Source organism: Amphiura filiformis, unplaced genomic scaffold (assembly GCF_039555335.1).
Source record: "Amphiura filiformis unplaced genomic scaffold, Afil_fr2py scaffold_92, whole genome shotgun sequence".
Taxonomy (NCBI): Eukaryota; Metazoa; Echinodermata; class Ophiuroidea; order Amphilepidida; family Amphiuridae; genus Amphiura; species Amphiura filiformis.
The window spans coordinates 21,056-40,123 of record NW_027305556.1 but is presented as its reverse complement, the minus strand read 5'-3'; the positions used below and the strand labels follow the sequence as shown (position 1 = coordinate 40,123).

The 19,068-nt window shown below is 36.1% G+C and overlaps 3 protein-coding genes across 3 annotated transcripts in view; 2 read left to right on the top strand and 1 right to left on the bottom strand.

Annotated features, from left to right (window-relative positions):
• Positions 1–550, bottom strand: part of LOC140144886 (uncharacterized) — a 35,775-nt gene extending 35,225 nt beyond the window's left edge. The window contains exon 1 of the mRNA XM_072166690.1: positions 398–550. The gene's annotated coding sequence lies outside the window, so the exon portion shown is untranslated. The remainder of the gene's footprint in view (positions 1–397) is intronic.
• Positions 551–9,027: 8,477 nt separating this feature from the next.
• Positions 9,028–10,299, top strand: LOC140144882 (uncharacterized). Its single transcript, XM_072166687.1, has one exon. The coding sequence runs from the start codon at positions 9,028–9,030 to the stop codon at positions 10,297–10,299; it is 1,272 nt and encodes a 423-aa protein (XP_072022788.1).
• A 910-nt stretch (positions 10,300–11,209) lies between these two features.
• LOC140144881 (uncharacterized) lies at positions 11,210–11,713 on the top strand. Its single transcript, XM_072166686.1, has one exon. It carries the CDS (start codon positions 11,210–11,212, stop codon positions 11,711–11,713), a length of 504 nt encoding a protein of 167 aa, XP_072022787.1.
• Positions 11,714–19,068: the final 7,355 nt, after the last annotated feature.

The following is a 19,068-nucleotide window of genomic DNA, read 5'->3' as shown; positions in this document are numbered from 1 at the left end:
TTGGTGTCATTTTCTATATTATGTGTTTAATTATACATGGAAATATATTAACTCTTTTGATATAAAGTGTTTTAATCCGGCAATATGAGACACATTCTCAACAGACAGTCAAAATCTTAGCTCAAAATAGATCCGAAAAAAGACCATATAAATCAGTTTGGTTTATTATAAAGAGTGATTCGTTGTAATCGTTAAATGTCATGATCAGTAACATATCTCGTCACAACACATTATTTTGTCATCGTGTTCACACGAATCATATCAATTTTTTCCATATTATAAGGCTTTGTCAGATCTTTGCAATTCCCTTTTTGCAGGCCTTGTTCAAAAGCAGCTAACTTGAAATGTATCTTCAAATTTAAATCAAAATAATATATTCATGAAAATTTCAACTTACCAATTGTTTACGTTCTGTGCTTTGATGCTTGTCGTCCTGTACAGCAGCAAACGAACTGAATGTAAGCGGGAACCGAATGCAAGCCATTTATATATGTTACTGACAGTTCACGCACGATAGTTTTAACGATTTCGATGGGTGTAGAATTATTCAAGTCGTTAGCCAATGACAAATAAAGCTTGAAACGTGATAAGCAGAATCATTGTTGTTAAATTAGGCACGTGGTGTTTAATATAATTTGTTGAAAATAAGCTGAGAATAGTTTAGGCCTAAACATGTGAAATATAAATCGCAGCGTGTTAATAAAGAGGGCAGTATTACCATGAAAATACTGGCACCCGCATAGCTAGATCGGTGATCTGTTTTCAAGGCTGGACTAAGAAAGTACAGGATACAGGTTGTATCGAAATGTTTGGTACCCATCAGGTTCCAGTATTAATATGGATATGACTGCCACATCAAAATGCAACCCGTACCCAGGATCCGCATAATTTATTGATTAATGTCATAACCAGTAATATGAATATAAATTGAAGATCTGAGCGCAAGAAGACCGTAAGTCCACTTGGCCCCTCAACATGTGTACACTAAAGTTGCGTATAGTTTCATATAGTTTGGTAATGTTTTATACATGTTCAGGGGCCAAATGAAATCTTTCAACCTTTCATGATGTTTTCACCCTAGAACATGTATTAAACATTATAAAACCCTAAGAAACTTTACCTAACTTTAGTGTATACATGTTGAGGGGCCAAGTGGACTTACGGTCTTCTTGCGCTCAGGTCTTCAATTATGGCCATTTCAAGGAGACATTATGTTGCATTTGGAAGAAGCAGGCTTTTCAATAACCATCCAAACTGATGGGTACTAATCATTTTGATACAGCCTGTACAAGAGAACTAGCGCCGTGTTTTCATTGATTAGGCTAGCACATAAAACTAGAGACGTGTTTTCCATTTATATGAAAGTGCTACTTTTGATTTCGTTACTTTAATTCTCAACCAATTTCAACAAGTGGGTCTTAAATCAGAGCTAAAGGGTACAGGTATTGAATACTGGTTTTAATTTTAACACATTCATCTTTGTGTAGGATATACAGGGGTGAACATAACTGGTACCTTAATTATTTGGCTTACTGTCGTTGCAAATGTAGTAACACTATCAAACCGTTTCTGGTGTTACGACTTTCATAACAAACAATGGGACAAAGTTTGAAAAGGGGTGAAAAGACAGAGAGAAAAGAATTTTCCAACTTTGGCACCTCTTTTACGTTTGGTTACGTTTTTTGGTAGATATAAATGCCTTTGGGGAAACAACATGGTTTTACAAAAGCTACACATTGCAAATAATACTTTTGCAGCCACTAGTGTTCAACATGGATGACACCTATTGTTTTGGACCTATGCCTATCCAGATGCAGGGATCGAATATAAGACCATTGTATTACGAAGTGATCTTTGTTTTCGTCAAACCAACAAATTTAATTCTACATTATGATGACTGTTTTATATCAGACGGCGATGTTTTGTTGTTATCATTATTGAAATGAAATATGCGATTTCCAAAGAACCTATTATTGTTTATAATTTGTAGTTCCTCGTTATTTTGTTACTTTTCCAAGGTCACGAAAAAGTATCAGAAATATTTCAATAAATACTATAAAATGTATTTAAATAATAGTTACACAATTTGAGTAAATATACCAACTATTATTATATTCAACAAATACAGTTGACATGGTTGACTATTCGGCCAACAGTAAGTGGTCCTGTGTCACAACCTGGGGTACCTTTGTGTTACATAGTAAAAAAATTAAATGGTTCAAACATTTTCCCTACACATCTCATTTGAAGTGGTATATCCTCCTTAGCATTTTGACACCTTTTTTTTTTTATGGAAATCGGTTAATTCAATAAACAGTCTGCCGCCTGGACAACCAATTCTTTAGAAATGCTTAGTCGCGCTAAAAGTCGATCGATACATGTAAAAATCAGCACAATTCAGAGATACACCTTTTTGCTATGAAATTAATTTTCTCGGTCAAATATAAAGCAATATTTTTTTTTTTCTTCAGTAATGTCAGTTAAAAACTTGGTGCTTGGATATACATTTTTTAAAAATCCTGGTGTTAAAATTAAGCATCAAATTGTGTCTTTTAGTGTGATATTTTTGATTTTTATAGGCCTTGAATTCGCCTGCGAGCTTTTTACGGAATTCATGTTTTAGCGTCTCAAACTAACATAGTTTGCTAAAGAAAGATATTTCCCACCTCTGTAAAGCACATCGTGTGGGTCTATATGTTATAGTTTTGTCAGAATTTCCGTTTTTGTTTTACCCTTTTTCCATTCATGATCCGAAAATGTCAAACTAAGTAAAAGTAGGCAATGGTGAGTACTTTTATCTCGAGAGCAACCAGCAGAAATAGTCGATATTTCCTTTGTTGTTATCCAGGTCAATTTTTCATTGAAAGCAAATTGCCCGACCAGCGATTAAATCCCCAATTGGGTGTTCTGGTTAAACATGATCAGTAGGAGCGCTATAGGTCTGGGAATATCTTTGCTATATTGAAGTTCTGGCAACACTATAGCCATGTCGGTATTCCTATTAAACCCAGGGATATCGATCCACAATGCTAGTACTAGCCTTTAGATTTCACGTGTTGATTTAGAAATTTTTTCAGCCGACAGTGAAAGATGGTGAAATCAAAACGGAAATTCTGACAAAACTATGATATATAGCTCACGGTGATGTGCTTTAGAAAGTTGGGGAAAATCCTTCATTAGCGAACTATATTACTTTGAAAAGCTAAAAGGTTGATCAAAGAAAAAGCTCGCGGGCCGAGCTGAAGCCTATAAAAATCGAATATCTTACACTAAATGACTGAATTTCAGGCCTAAGTTTAACACCAGGATTAAAAAAAAAATCAGTATCAAGCATTATAGTTTTTCCAGCCATTTACTGAAAAAATGAAAATTATTGCTTTTCATTTGGCTGAGAAAAAAATTTTTACACTGAAAAGGTGTAACTCAAAATTTTGCTCATTTCAACACCAATTTCGATCGTTTGTATTGCCTCATTAAATGACTGAGTGAGCCTTGCAGAACAAAAGAATCGGTTGTGCAGGTAGCTGACTGTAAAGGTCTTCAATTATGGCCATTTCAAGGAGACATTATGTTGCATTTGGAAGAAGCAGACTTTTCAATAACCATCCAAACTGGTGGGTATCAATCAGGCTTGATACAGCCTGTACAAGTATTTGGCATGCATTATGGTTTCTGTGAATGGAGTAACCGTCCTCATATAGGTGATGCAGGTGCAACTCTAGGACATTTCTACTATGTACGAAACTATTCGCCGTCGAAGTGACGTAATAGGTAATGCTTGGCGCAATGCCTACTCGCACAAAGTTTCGTTGAAACAGAGCCCTTATATAATTATTGTTATTAAATTACCCACAACGATAAAATATACAAGTTATTAAACTTCTACTTCTCTCCGCTCCACATAAATGATTGTATCATTAACGAAAAAAAAAATACGGAACACCAAACTTGATCGTAAACCTACAACAGGGCAGTCCTTCTTGCTTTTTGAAGAACAAAAATTGGTGAAGCTCTAACAAATTTGTGGATGGTGCAAGGTCCAAAATTATCAGGGTATTTTGATTAAAGGTATACTCAGAGAATGGTACTAACATATCTGATAATGTTAACTAAAAAAAAAAAAAAAAAAGCAAATCAAAACACAAACAAACATGGCGTCCAAAATGGCCGTCACAATTGCTACCGAAGTGGTTAAAATCATAGAATAGGGTACAACACATCTAAACGAATTGTGGCAAATTGTAAAGATAATCATTACGGTTTGTTCGTGATCAGTATGTTTCTGATAACTGAGTTAATATTTTACAAAATCCAAGATGGCGTCCGATATGACCGTTCAAATTGTCGCCAAAATGGGTAAAATCGTATAATAGGATTCGTATTTTACCTTTCAATTCCGGAAAGTGTTTCCACAATTGAATTACATGAACGGAATTGTGCGGTAAAATGCGGATTCACAAGTTCTGGTGAAATACGCAGAATGAACGTGCAAAATCGACACAATTCCAATGCATTGGATTTGGTGTAAATCGACACAATTCCAATGCATTGGATTTGGTGTAAATTCGTATTTTACCCCTCAATTCCGGAAAGTGGTTATATAGTGCTTCAATGATAGACTTGCAAGAAAAGAAACATATATTTCATTGTATACTTAGGCCTATTCTGTTTACTAAATAAAACAGTTATTTGTGAAAAAATTAATGTTTTGGCTAAAAAAATATTGTGTCTCAAAGCCCAAAATGTTTCAAAATCCAATGCGAAATGTGGGTTTTCTTTTTCTATTTTTTTTTTCTTTCTTTTTTTTTCTTCTTTTTTTTTTGTTGTTGAAAATTTTAAAGAATTACGAATTGTATCAAGATTTTAACCAGAGCTAGGTCAATTGGGAGTATTCATAATATTACGTTGCAATGATGAAATTCCAGGTGAACCAAAAACTGGAATTTTGCATTTGCTTTCACCAATATCTCCGAACAGCATGGATTACCGGAAAAATTTAGTTAGATTTACGGCTGGATCCCCCTTTAAACGTTAAGATGTTCGAAATGTAGATTTTGGATTTTTTACTTTGCTGGTTATTTTCCTATTCGTCATTATTATGAGAGTTTTGTAAATTGCACTAAACCATCAATATCTGTGTTGAAGTAAAGTTAGGCAGATAAAACCGTCTGCAACAATGTATAAAATTTATAGAGTTATGCATTTTTGGCGCACTGTGTTGGGTTGAATTATAGTTTTCAGTTAACGTTGATGTAGACATTGAATATGTAGACCTGAGTTATCTTCTACGGATCGGGGGTGATTTATATCCACGAATTGACCTGAAATAATAGGTAGGCCTCAATGTGATAAGATAATTATAAACAAACTAGTATTTTAACAAATTAACAGACATTAGCACCATTTTTAATGTCTAATTCAAAAGGGTGCGAACACATGGATGCTTTATCATCGCCCAGCCAGACGGTGCAAATTTATTTACCACATTCAATATTAATTGTTTTTTTCGGGAAATTTATAAAATTTGGCAAAGATGTAGAGCATAATATTTGGATTAATAATTACGCCGATTGATTTGTGATTAAATTATTTTTTAATTGAAAAATGAATCTATTGTGCAACGTTTGCTAAAGGGCCCTTATTTCCAAATTACGGAAATCCGAATAAGTCCGAATTAAGTCTGCCAAATGTCCAAAAAAATTGAAACAAGCTGGCCTATTTGTTGATAAATGTAAAAATAAACCTAGTTTAGAAGAATTGGGAAATAATTTCCTGAAACCGGGAAAAACTTTTTGCCTTACATTTCACTATTAACATGACCAGAAAATATTTTGTTGAACTTGATAATAATATTAGTTGGACTGACTGCGGTTTAGCACGTATTTTATTTTATTTTATTTTATTTTATTTTATTTTATTTTATTTTATTTTATTTTATTTTATTTTATTTTATTTTATTTTATTTTATTTTATTTTATTTTATTTTATTTTATTTTATTTTATTTTATTTTATTTTATTAGATCTTATTTTGCCTGGGGAACAAACTCAGTGGTCCACACTGATTTCCAGTCTGGCCCAGGGGTCAAACAAAATACATCAAAAATACAAATGAAATACATACAAAAGAATTACATACCATGGATTTAACAAAAAACATCATGAACACACCAAGGAAGCACAACTGTGCTGGTCGGCTGCAGTGCAGCAATGTCGGCAGGCTTCTAAGACAGCCCGCAGACGTAAGCCTATCTCAGAACAAAGGCTATTTACTTCATGATAATTTTTTCATCGACACAAAGGCATTTGTTCACTTTGAAATCGAATCAAATCACATTCCAAAGTTAATGCGTGTTAACTTGTTATTAACTTCAACGCTTTTGAAATGGTGTCTATAATGCCGTTAGTGTTGCACTAGGTTTTTGATTTATTGCTCCCATGCATGTCTGCAGCTTTCGGTTCATTAAAAAACTTAAAAGTTTGTCCAACAAACATCAAAGCGTCTTCCGTCGACATATTGGAGGCATATAATGTAATTATCTTGATTATGTATGGTTTGCGTGTATTTATATCTATTAAAGTAATATCTATGTCTGTGAACTATTAGCGCATGTATTGAAGTCGGTACGCCCGTTGGTGGTCAAGTGTGTGTGTGTGTGGGGGGGGGGGGGGTCATATGGACCCTCACCCATAAAAGTACTTTTCCGACTAAATTTTACGCTGAAACTCATGTCACTGATAAAGTACTAAGAATCTAAAACACAGCAAAAAAATCGAAAATCGGATTTATAGTGGCGGCCAAAAAATCACTTGCCGACTCGTGACTAAAAATTCCCACCAAAAATTGGAAAATCACATTCCCGAGGGAATTTTCCAAAAAAATCGGTCATAATTAAAGAATGTAAGCGCGTTAACATTTCTGAAATAAAATTTGAAAAAAGTTATTCGGTTGCGAATTTAGAGGAAACATTTTTTGAACATCGCCTTCAAATGCTAATTAGCACGACATGGGCGATGTAAAAATATTTTGCTACTAATAGAAGCGGAGCTTAAAGGTAGACAATTAGATGGAAGGGCAGTGGAAAATAAATTTGCGTTTTCGCGCTGATGAATTTTGTTTTCATGAGTCCTTAGGAATTATTGTCCCAGTAACCACTTGTTATGAAAGGGACATAGTCATTTCATTTTAACGGTCTTATGCAGATGCACAATTGTTACATTCTAATATTGTTAATTGTTAAATTCTAATGAGCCACAAAATGGGCGAAAATTCAATTTTTCAATTTTATTTTCATGTTTCCCATAGGAAAGCGTGTGTGATTTTGGATTTTGGCAAATGTTACAAAGGTTAAATTAAAATGAATTATTTTTGCCAAAACGTCAAAAAAAAAAGTCAAGGTTTCTTCTAGATTTCTTTATCTGTTGTCATGGTCATGGTTATCCTGAATAGACCGTCAAATCATACGATATATATGCTCATTACACCCGGTATTGTATTTTTTACTTGAACCCGATCTTCTTTGAAAGTCAAGTTGACATGTTTTCACGGGGTTCACTCTATCCACTGTAGTTTAAAGTAATACGTATGTCGTTATAAATTGCAAGTGTAACTACGCCCTCTAGTATTGTCAATACATATATTCCTGAGGGTATCAAACAGTAGCGTAGCCAGGGGGGGCAAAAAATGAAAATAGCCAAAATAGTGTAAAATACAAAAATCTTTACCATCGTCACAATAAAGCCTTTATGAAAGCTCACAAAACATACAGTCTCTATGTATTGTATGATGCAAGTGCAATCTCTTTCGTCTGTGCCCCGAAATTTTGCACCCCCCCCGACCAAGAAAGCTGGCTACGCCCCTGGTATCAAATAAAATAAATCTGAAAGCATGGCTAAAATCATGCTTTAGTTTTATTATTATTAATATTATTACTAATAGTAGTAGTAGTAGTAGTAGTAGTAGTAGTAGTAGTAGTAGTCTTAGTTTCATTATTATTATTATTATTATTATTATTATTAGTGTTATTATTGTTATTTTTAGCAATAGTAGTATTTAATGTTTTGAGGTTTTACAAACTAACATCAATCAAATAATTTCTTGTTTGACATACCGCTGTATACAACTGTCCCGCTATGTACAAGGGCACGTCCTTGAATGCCCAGCTGTTCCAGGGTCCTGAGCTAACAAATGGGTTGACTGGTGTGCTGATGAGGTGGGGAAGGAGCCGGTAGCTGTGCAGGCGGACATAGAAAAGATGTTCTATCAGGTCAGCATAGTGCAGTTTTGTCCACGGCAAATTCACCGTGACCTTTTCAGCCATAAACCCGCTTAGTGAAGATTAAACCGAAATATGCAGTACTAAGCCATTATAGTAATCGATTATCAAATGCACATTTCTTACCACGTGATAATATTAATCCAATGAGCGATTGAATTGTCCGCTACGGTCGACTAATCCAATCGATAATGACGCTATTGACACGTACGGGTGGAGCTCCACTGACTGAGTTTTTGGGGATTTTTCACTGGTTTGCTATCATTTACTCATCAATGCGCTCCACCGTTATTATAAGGACTATGCTAATAATTTAAAGATTGACATGTAGAAAATAAACCATATACTTGATTGACAGAAAGTACTAAATTTGTACCTATTACGGTTTGGTGGCACGACTCTTCCAAACGCGACCAAGGCAGGGCGGCCCGGTGAAGCAAAATGTGCATTGAATTAACACGGGAGTTTGGACAAGATTCTTTTCTCATACAAATGCATGCTCCTCCGCTATTAAAGCTAGTACCTAATTGAAAATTCAGAAATTTTGAAAAGAATAAGTAATTAAAACATAGCGCAAGTACTAAAATCAGAGCTTTTATACTTTTTGAGATATGACGCTAACTAGTTCATTTCCTATACCCACAGCACCGCGCTACTAGTACGGGTCAATTACATATGTGAGTGCCCCTGTGTTGTGTGCATACATGTAGTTAACAATAACTGCATGATGGAGTAGCTGAAGGAGACATAGATATGCTAAGATATCTGTGGTGGTCAGGTGGCGACTTGAACAGTAAATTACAGAGCTACCGCATGAAAGTACACGTGTTCGGAGCAGTATCATCACCAAGCCGTGTAAATTATGTGATGAAACACATAGCCAACTGTGAGAGTACAAAGCCCAAAGCATCAAATACCATTTTGAATGCATTTTATGTTGATGATATGTTGGACTCATTTGCCACTGAAGAGGGGGCTATACATGCGTCAGAGTGTATTCAAGAAACAATTGCAGAAGGAGTCTTTCGACTTACCAAGTGGCACAGCAACAGAAGGAGAGTAATAGAAGCTTTCCCAGAAGTAGAAAGGACCAAAGATCTCAAAGAGATAGATATCAATGTGGACAACCTACCTACATACAGAGCATTAGGAGTAAGATGGGATGCTGAAACTGACAAGCTTGGATTCTTCTACAATGAAAACCAGAAATGGAATGTAAACAACAGGAGAAGCATGTTGTCAATTGTAAGCAGCGTATATGATCCCATGGGCATATGCATGGTAGCACCGTATGTTGTCAAAGCAAAGATGATACTTCAAGGCCTCTGTCAGCATAAGATATGTTGGGACGAAGAGATTCCACACCAAAAAGCCCATGAATGGAACCAATGGACCAAAGAACTTCCAAAACTCCAGGAGGTAAAGCTAGACAGATGTTTGAAGCCACCAAGATCTGATCAACCTACAAACATTCAGTTCCACCACTTCGCAGATGCCAGCGTACAGGGATACGGAGTGGTGAGCTATGTGAGGTACATGTACGGAACACAAATACATTGTTCCTTCTTGTCAGCAAAGGCCAGAGTAAGACCACTTAAGAAGGTGACAATACCACGACTGGAACTGACAGCTGCTGTCACAGCTGTAAGAGTGGATTATAAACTGAGAAATGAATGGAAGAAAGGCAGTGAAGAAGAGGAGATAGAGAGTCATCTTTGGACAGACAGTATGACAGTCCTAAAGTACATAGAGAATGAAACATCCCGTTTCCACACTTTTGTAGCCAACAGGGTGGAAGAAATAAGGGACAAATCAGACCCGTCACAATGGCATTATGTGCCATCTCAGGAAAACCCAGCAGATGACTGCTCCAGAGGGCTCACCATAGAGAAACTGTTTAAATCTGAAAGGTGGTTTAATGGACCACAGTTCCTTTGGAAGCCAAAGAGCGAATGGCCAACAAGCGGACGGAGGAAATATCAAATCAAGATCCTGAAGTCCGCATCAAAGTTGGAGTTGGACTAGTTGAATGCTCTGATGGAGTACAATACCCTATCACCAAAGTGGTAAATCACTGTTCTGACTGGGTGAAGGTGAAGAGGATAGTGGCATGGCTGCTCCTCCTGAAACGAATGCTTCAGTAAAAGGCCCCAAAAATGTGAAACCAGAAGTGAGTCCATGGAACTCTCAGTGGAAGAACTGCAGCATGCTGAAGAAATCATAATAAAGAAAGTTCAGCAGCAAGCTTTTCCAGCAGAAATCACAGCCTTTCAGAAGTGTATAGTGTCGACCCAGAAAGATGCCAGCGGTGAAGAGGATTTGACAAAGAGAGCTGAAGTCAAACTACAGAAGGAGATTCACAGTAAAAGTCCAATACTGAACTTGGATCCTGTACTACAAGATGGACTTTTAAGAGTAGGGGGTAGACTTAGTGCAGCAGCAATACCTGAACACTCCAAACATCAGCTGATTCTTCCAAGAACCCACCGAGTCTCTGACCTGACCCTACAGGATGTGCACATCCAGAGCAATCACCAGGGCAGGAATCATGTTCTTGCTGTACTGAGAGAATGATGAGCAAATGATGGCAGACTTGCCAAGCAACCGTGTCAAGCCAGATGATCCGCCCTTCACCTATACAGGTACGGATTATTTTGGACCCTTCAACATTAAGCACGGAAGATCCATAAGAAAGCGCTATGGTGTACTATTCACCTGCATGAACACCAGGGCAGTCCACATTGAGGTTGTTGACTCGATGGACACCAGCTCTTGTATAAATGCGCTAAGAGAAGATTGCTTGCCAGAAGAGGACATGTGAAAGAAATCACATCCGACAACGAAACCAACCTAGTGGGCGCTAGCCATCAACTATTTGAAGCCATAAAGGAGCTGGATGAAAGAGCCTTGTAGCGATTTGCGCATTTGGGAACGCATGATCCGCACTGTCAGGAAAATACTACAAGCCTTACTTACAGAACAAGACATCAAAGTAGCAAGATCAGGTGATGAACTGCACACACTGATGTGTGAGGTGGAGAACACCATCAACAGCAGACCACTGAACCACCTGCTACGGCTGCGCAACCCAGAAACACTCCCACCAGGAGTATTCACAGAGAAAGATGCCTACTCCAGAAGACGTTGGAGACAAGTACAATTTCTAGCCGACCTATTTTGGAAAAGATGGGTTGCAGAATACCTACCAATGCTCCAAACACGTCAAAAGTGGCTGCAACCCAAGAGAAATCTTCAAGTCGGTGACATAGTGCTTGTGCTAGATAATTCAGCTCCACGCAACTCTTGGCCGATGGGCAGAATAGAGAAGATTCATGTGGGAAACAGAGGCCTATTGCGCAGTGTGACAGTGAAGACACAATCGACCACCCTGGATCGTCCTGTTAACAAAGTGTGTCTTCTACTGGAACAGGATAACTAAAGAAGTTACAGTTACAGTATTGAGAACTATAAACTAATCAAACTACTGAAATGTAGCCAGACAAGTATCATGTAAATGTATTAACACTTCTATAGAAACTGCATTTGGACAGAAAACTACTGAAAATCAGCCTATAGCCCTGCCAAGTTGAATAATTGACTTGAATGTTGTGATGAATAATGCCAGCAATGAACCACACAGATTTTAGTGTGCACACATCAAGTGAAGTTAGCTGCCTGTGCACACATCATGTGAGGCTAGCTGCCGGTGCACACATCTAGTGAAGTTTTAACTGCCTGTGCACACATCAAGTGAATCTAACTGCCTGTGCACACATCTAGAGAATCAACCCTTGTGAACCATATAAAGTGAATTCAGCCTGTGGTAAGCTCATCGAGTGAATCCAAGTGACTGTGCAAGAATCAGCACGAGCATTAAATATAATGTGCCCGATATGAACATTTGCAGTGGACTTTGCAACTGCCTGTATTGTTGGAGCTACATTGTGATGTGACTATTGTGAAACCTGAGCGAACTGTGATGACAGCAGATTTGGCAATTAAAGCAACTTTAACCAAATTTACCAAAACAAATCATGCTGGTAACATTTTTGGTGGTTGGAAACTGCCATGGTACATGCGCTGGCAGTCCAAGTAGTGTAAAATTTATGTGAGAAATTTGATCAATCTAAAATTCAAGATTTGCTAAAGGTTACTAATCTTAGAGAACAGTTTCATGATTGAAATGTTTTGATAACCAAACTGTTTTATAATTCTAGTATGACAATCACATACCAGCTATGTTTTTTAATCATTCATTCTTTGAAGGAAAGTAACTTCATTATTGATGCATGCCAGATGTCCTTCATCTCACGTAGCTTCGCTTGAGCCTTTTGCTTCACATGGTTGCAGCGATCTTTCCTTGCCTGAGAGTCTTTGTTGTTGGCATACTCGATGTGAAGGGAGTGCAGTCCATCAGGCAGACCGTTCACCGAGACATCGTTTTCACCAAACCAGTCTTTATGCTTCTTCTTTGCATAACCCAGGTTATAACCCAGGTTTGCATAACCCAGGTTATAGTTATAGTGATTAGACAACTTACAACCAAATGTGCCAGGGAGCACAATCAACATTGTAAATTTGAATTTACTGAAAGTCCTAAGTGATTGATACTTTTAAACAAAGGACACTTTGAACGTTTTAGTTTCATGCCAAAGAAGCATTGACTTTATTGATATTACATGACAAGTTTTATGACTTGTGAAGTTTTGAACATTGTTGTGTTACACACATTGCAAGTTTTGGCATTTCCAAAAAATTCAGGTACCAAAAATATGGGTTTTTGGCAGGTGTTTTTTGAACTTAGATTTGTTATCGTCGATAAGATCCTCGACTGGGGGCCGGGATGTAACGTCCAAAACACCTTTTTGACTTTTGATGGTGTCCTTCGCCTCTTTCCCGATTTGTTTATTTGCGATTGGTACAAAAGACTTGTTGGAAAATGGCAGCTTCCTGCAAAGTTGTGTACACGATAACGTTCTTACAAAATTGCTTATTTTAGATGATTAAAGATCATTGTTGCAAAAGAACCTGAAATTCGTGCAACGGAGTGAGTATAGCATGAGTCGTGAATAAGCTAATGTTATGACATGTCGTGGAGCCAAGATATAGAGCGTTTTCCAACCCGGCCTTGCCGTAAAATTGAACTAACATCCCCGTGTATCTTAAAATGAGGTTTTGAGGGCTTACTCACATTCATGCCCCTATCGAATTCCTTTAAATTTTAGGGTTTTAACATCTATTTCTTTGGGTTTTCATTGTATTATGAGGAAAGTTATACAAATTCAAAATATAAAGCATCTAGAAAAAGGTTTTCTGATGTTTGACTTCGTTTTATTACAGTTTGAAAATCTATTTCTTTTGTTTTTTCATTGTATTATGAGGAAAAATATAAGAATTTAAAACAAGCATCTGAAAAGTTATTCTACTGTTTGACTTTGTTTTATTAAGGTTTGAAAATCTATTTCTTTTGTTTTTCATTGTTTTGAGGAAAATTGTGAGAATTGAAAATAAGCATCTAGAAAAAAGTTATTCTTATGTTTGACTTTGTTTTATTAGGGTTTGTAAATCTATTTCTGTTGTTTTTCATTGAATTATGAGGAAAATTATGAGAATTAAAAATAAGCATCTAGAAAAAAACGCCGTTATGTTTGACTTTGTAACAAACTTAGGATTTGTAAATAACATTTCTTTTGCTTTACATTGTATTATGAGGAAAAGTGTGAGAATTTTGATTTACAAACCCTTGCAAAAAAAGGCAAACATAAAAATAACTTTTTTCTAGATGCTTATTTTAATTCTCATAATTTTCCTCATAATACAATGCAAAACAAAAGAAATATATTTACAAACCCTAAAACAAAGTCAAACATAAACATAACGTAAACAAAAATCAGTTTCCCCCTTGTATTGTGAGGAAATTTATGAGAATTGAAAACAAACATCTAGACAAAAGTTACTCTTATGTTTGACTTACATGACACATGCAAGGGTTTGTAAATCTATTTATTTTGTTTTTTATTGTATTATGAGGAAAATTATGAGAATTGGATATAAGCATCCAGAAAACGGTTATTCTTATTTTGACTTTGTTTTATATGAGTTTGAAAATCTCTTTCTTTTGTTTTGTGTTGTATTATGAGGAAAATTATGAGAATTGAAAATAAGTATCTAGAAAAAACCCATCATATTTGACTTTGTTTTATTAGGATCTGTAAATATATTTCTTTTGTTTTACATTGTATTATGAGGTAAAATGGGGTAACTTCGGTCAGCGGGGTAACTTTGGTCGGTCAAATATATTTTGTTAAATGGTCATATTTTCGTACAGCAATATTGTTTTTAGTCATATTTGGTGTCAATTTGTTAAGAAATATATTTGGACGAAATAATAGTCGCTTATGTCCAATTTCCTCAAAATTTATGAAAAAATCAGGATTTTTGACCAAAAATGAGCATTTTTTTACATTTTTTTCAGAAAAAATAAAAATCGATATTTGTGAGCAAGGATGTGTGCTTGATTAATTTTACAAGGGGTCAAATGTCACAAAAAACAACAACTTGCCCATATACAGCGAAGATCAATTTTTTATATTTTTTTTCCTTCATGGAGTGTAATACTCTGACCAAAGTTGCCCCAAATGCGTGGTAACTTTGGTCAGGCTATTTTTAACCCCTAGGGCACCCTTACAAAATTATTACAAGATCTTTTTCAACTTCAAAGTGTAGTGGGGAACCCTAATGTCATAAAAAAGAGTTAATCAGAAATATAATTGGTTTTGTTTGGAAGCAGTGGTTTAAAAACTCTGAAAAGTGCCCAAAGTTACCCCATTTCAACATTTAGATTTACAAACCCTAACAAAACAAGGCAAACATAAAAAAGGAATGTTTTTAAAAAGACAACGCAGTGATTAATGCAAACATGCTGGATTTGCCTCGATTCCGGAGCCACTGCGGATTTAAATTATTATTATTTTATTATTATTATTACACAATACTTATAGGGCGCTCTACGGAGCACACAGCGCCTTACAAAAGCGACAAAAACACAACATAGCAATACACAAGCAAAAATACGGAAAACAAAAAGAAATGCAGAAAAATGGAACAAGTGTGTTTTCAGGCGTTTTTTGAATATAGACACAGACGCCGATTCCCTGATGTCAACGGGGAGACTATTCCAAAGGCGAGGTGCAACAACAACAAAGGAATTATCTCCGACTCGTGTTTTAGATCGAGGAACAGCAAGTCTTGTTGCATCAGTAGAAGAACGAAGTCTGTGTCTGTATCCGCCAGTAGCTACATCCTGAAGTAGCTGGACAAGATCAGTGAGATATGTAGGGGCCTGGTTATTTAGACATTTAAATGCATATAAAATGATTTTGTAAATAATTCTCTGTTTTACCGGTAACCAATAGAGAGACAGCAAGAGGCCATCAGAGGATTGATCCCGTCCACAAGCATGGACTAGCCGCGCAGCCTTATTTTGTAATCGCTGCAAGCGTTTCAGGTCGACTTTGCGAGCGCCATAAAGGAGTGAGTTGGCATAGTCGATGCGGGATAAGATCAATGCTCTGACGGCATGATGACAAGCGTCTTGGGTGATGAAACGGCGAATACGCCACAAATTACGAATATGAAAATTGACAGTTTTACAAAATGCTGTTGACATGACTTGACATATTTAAACACTGGTCAAATGTCACCCCAAGATTTTTAACAGTGACGGCAGGATTGATAGTGATATCACCAATGTCTAATTGAATGCAAGGTAAAGTAGACAGAGCTCTAGAAGACGCAATGACAAAGAATTCAGTCTTTTTTTTTTGTCTTTCAAAGCCCGTGAGGGTCTTTATTTTTTTTAACTCACAAAAAACATTACATAAAATGCAAATACAATAATATCATAAAGTAAATACAATGTACCTTAATATTTCTATTTGCATACAAAATAAAATAAAACACAAGTTTACAAACAACCATCAAACACGATACCAAAATTATTACAGACAACTTTTTCTGACATCTTTTGGACAGAACTCATCTTAATATTAATAATGGTTCCCATTTTTTTACATGATAACCATAAGTATCTTTTTTATTTGCAATTTCCTTCTCTACTTTTTCAATGAAGAAAACCCAGTTTTTTAAATCATTAAAGATAGGGTTAATTTCTTGAACTCTACATTTATAAATAAATATTTTCGTCAATAATAGAATCAGGTTCAAAAAAGTGGCATATTTGTCATCATAAATACCAAAACATACTTCCCGATAGGTAATATTCACATTAATATTTAAATCTTTCAACTAGCCAAAAGTATCACTCCACATTGCTTTGGCAAATTTACATGACCACATCAAATGCTTCATGGTTTCTTCTTCCTCCTTATAAAAGGAGCATTTATACTCATTAATTAAGCCTATTTTATAGAGAAACTTATTTGTTGGAAGGATTCTATGAATAAAACGAAATTGTAAATACCGTGTTTTGGTATCCAATGTACATCTATATGGCATAGCATGAATCAAATTCCAATTCATATCATTGACCTCAAATTCAACCTTAGTAGTAAGGAGACTAGCGGCTAAACATAAGGTCAAGCCAGGATAATGACCTTTAAACCGGAAATGACCAACAAAAAAAAACCGACTTAAAATACCTGGTTTTGTTCACTTTCCTTCATATTGTTCTAAAACCTAAAACAAAATAAGAGACTTGATATATAAGGTTCAATTTGGGTGTGGGGGGTTTTGATGGTGTGTGGGGGTTGTTTTGTATGCTGAAGATATGACCTTTAAAAACATGTTGTGATATTAATTTATAAATAGTCCCTTTAATACTTTTCTAACTGTTGTTATCTAACCTTTGACTTAATATATTTGATCTGCCAGATGCTTTATCTAAAGCAAGTGAGACTAAAGTCTATATTAAGGGTCTTTTTATCTTTTCAGTTTCCGTAAGTCTTTTGTTCAGATACGAAAACGCAAGGGATTCAGTAAGTTACTGTAATCTGACTTCATTGTTAACTCTGAAGTACCAATCAGCTTATTTCAATAGAGGTGATTGCTTATGTCTATAAAATCGGGAGAGAACAGATTATGTTAACACCAGTGTTTTTAATGGCCTAGCGCCCTCTCGTCTTTAACATTGGTAAATCTATATTAATTTGACAAAATGCATGCCAATCCGAATGACAAAGTCCACTTTTTTTCTGTAAAAACGTTGCAAATAAGCCCTAAAATCACAAAAGGTCCGCTTATGAGCCTGTCGAACCCCAAAGCACGTGTGCATGGCCACAGTGTCGCCCTTCCATCAATGTCTATCTCCCTATTTTGCTTCCTCTTGCCCCCCCCATGATCAGTCTCCCACCTCCCTCCCCAGTCCCTACTCTCTCCTCTCGAGTTCTTCTCTTTCTAGTCTTTCAGTCTCTCCCTCTCCTCTCTTTCTTCCTCACCCCTCCCACTCTCACTTGTTCAGTCTCAAGTATTTCCCTCTCTCCCTCCCTCCCTCTCCGTCCCTTGCGAAATTTATCAGTATGATCCATGACTGAAAATAAGCTCTGCAAAAATAAACATTTAAAATAAACCCGAGCCTTGCATATAGACCCAACCAATTATCAGATTAGCTTGCCAGTGATACGAATGAATAGAATACATTATCTTTGCTCCAATGCAATTCTTTTGTTGTATTTCAATATAAAACATGATTACCAAATCACCACTTGTACGCGCCTCATTGGGAGATATTTGACTATTTTAGACGCTCGTTTCATCGCCAATGAAAAACTTTTGCTTATAAGTTGGCAAATGGTTAGTATATATTTCAATGCAAGACAATTTTTACGAGGCACTTACGTCTAGGCGTAAGTGCATATACACCAAACACAAGTCAATTGAAGCCGTACAATTTACCGCGAATTTAGGACCGTAAAATTTAGACTCTTCTTTTGTCTAGATTAGCACCCAACCGCACATCTCAAGGTTTTATGTAAAAATCTATATAACTTACCAAAACGAAAACTGAAATTCACGAGCTTCAAATTTTCAGTAACTAACAAAAGGCTAGAATAAAAGATTGGCCACACCTGGGAGACTACCACTTCAGAATAACAATGACTTACAAAAACTATTACGGTTACGGAAACAGAAACTGAAAAGATAAAACGACGGTATGTGTTGCAATTAAACAAAAATAAGTCTGAAGTCGGGAATACTGTATAATTATAATCATAGTGGAGTTATTAGCAAAATAAATGATCGACTTTAAACTTATTTTGCTTGATTGCATTACATACTTGGTATAGTGTATAATTGTACAATAATTTAAAGGCTATATAAGGCAGTGCGAGAATTATCAATTAATAAAATATTGTATCAGGCCTTGCCGTTTGAGGTGAGCGATCGCTTTTGCTTGCCACCGCTTGCCCAAACTTGATTTTTAGTGAGTGATTTTTCACTCACGATGAACACTAAATATCACTCGCTGCGAATCTCCCAAAATCAGCCAGCGAATCAGCAAATTCAGTATTTAATTGATTTTGTATTCTCAAAGTGGAGAAAGGTACAAATTTTAGCGCGCTTTGTGTGCATTTGAACGTGAATACCATTTTAAAACCAAAGCTTTACTTAATTATACCCCAATAAGTGTATTTTTTAAATTTAGACGGCAAGCAAATTATCACAGTTGATCATAGGCCTATAGTTCAATACCAAACCATTGGCAATTTATTACGAACTTTACATTAGTTATGCAGCTGTCAAAGGGAATATTGACCCTACCTTCCTCAATATTTT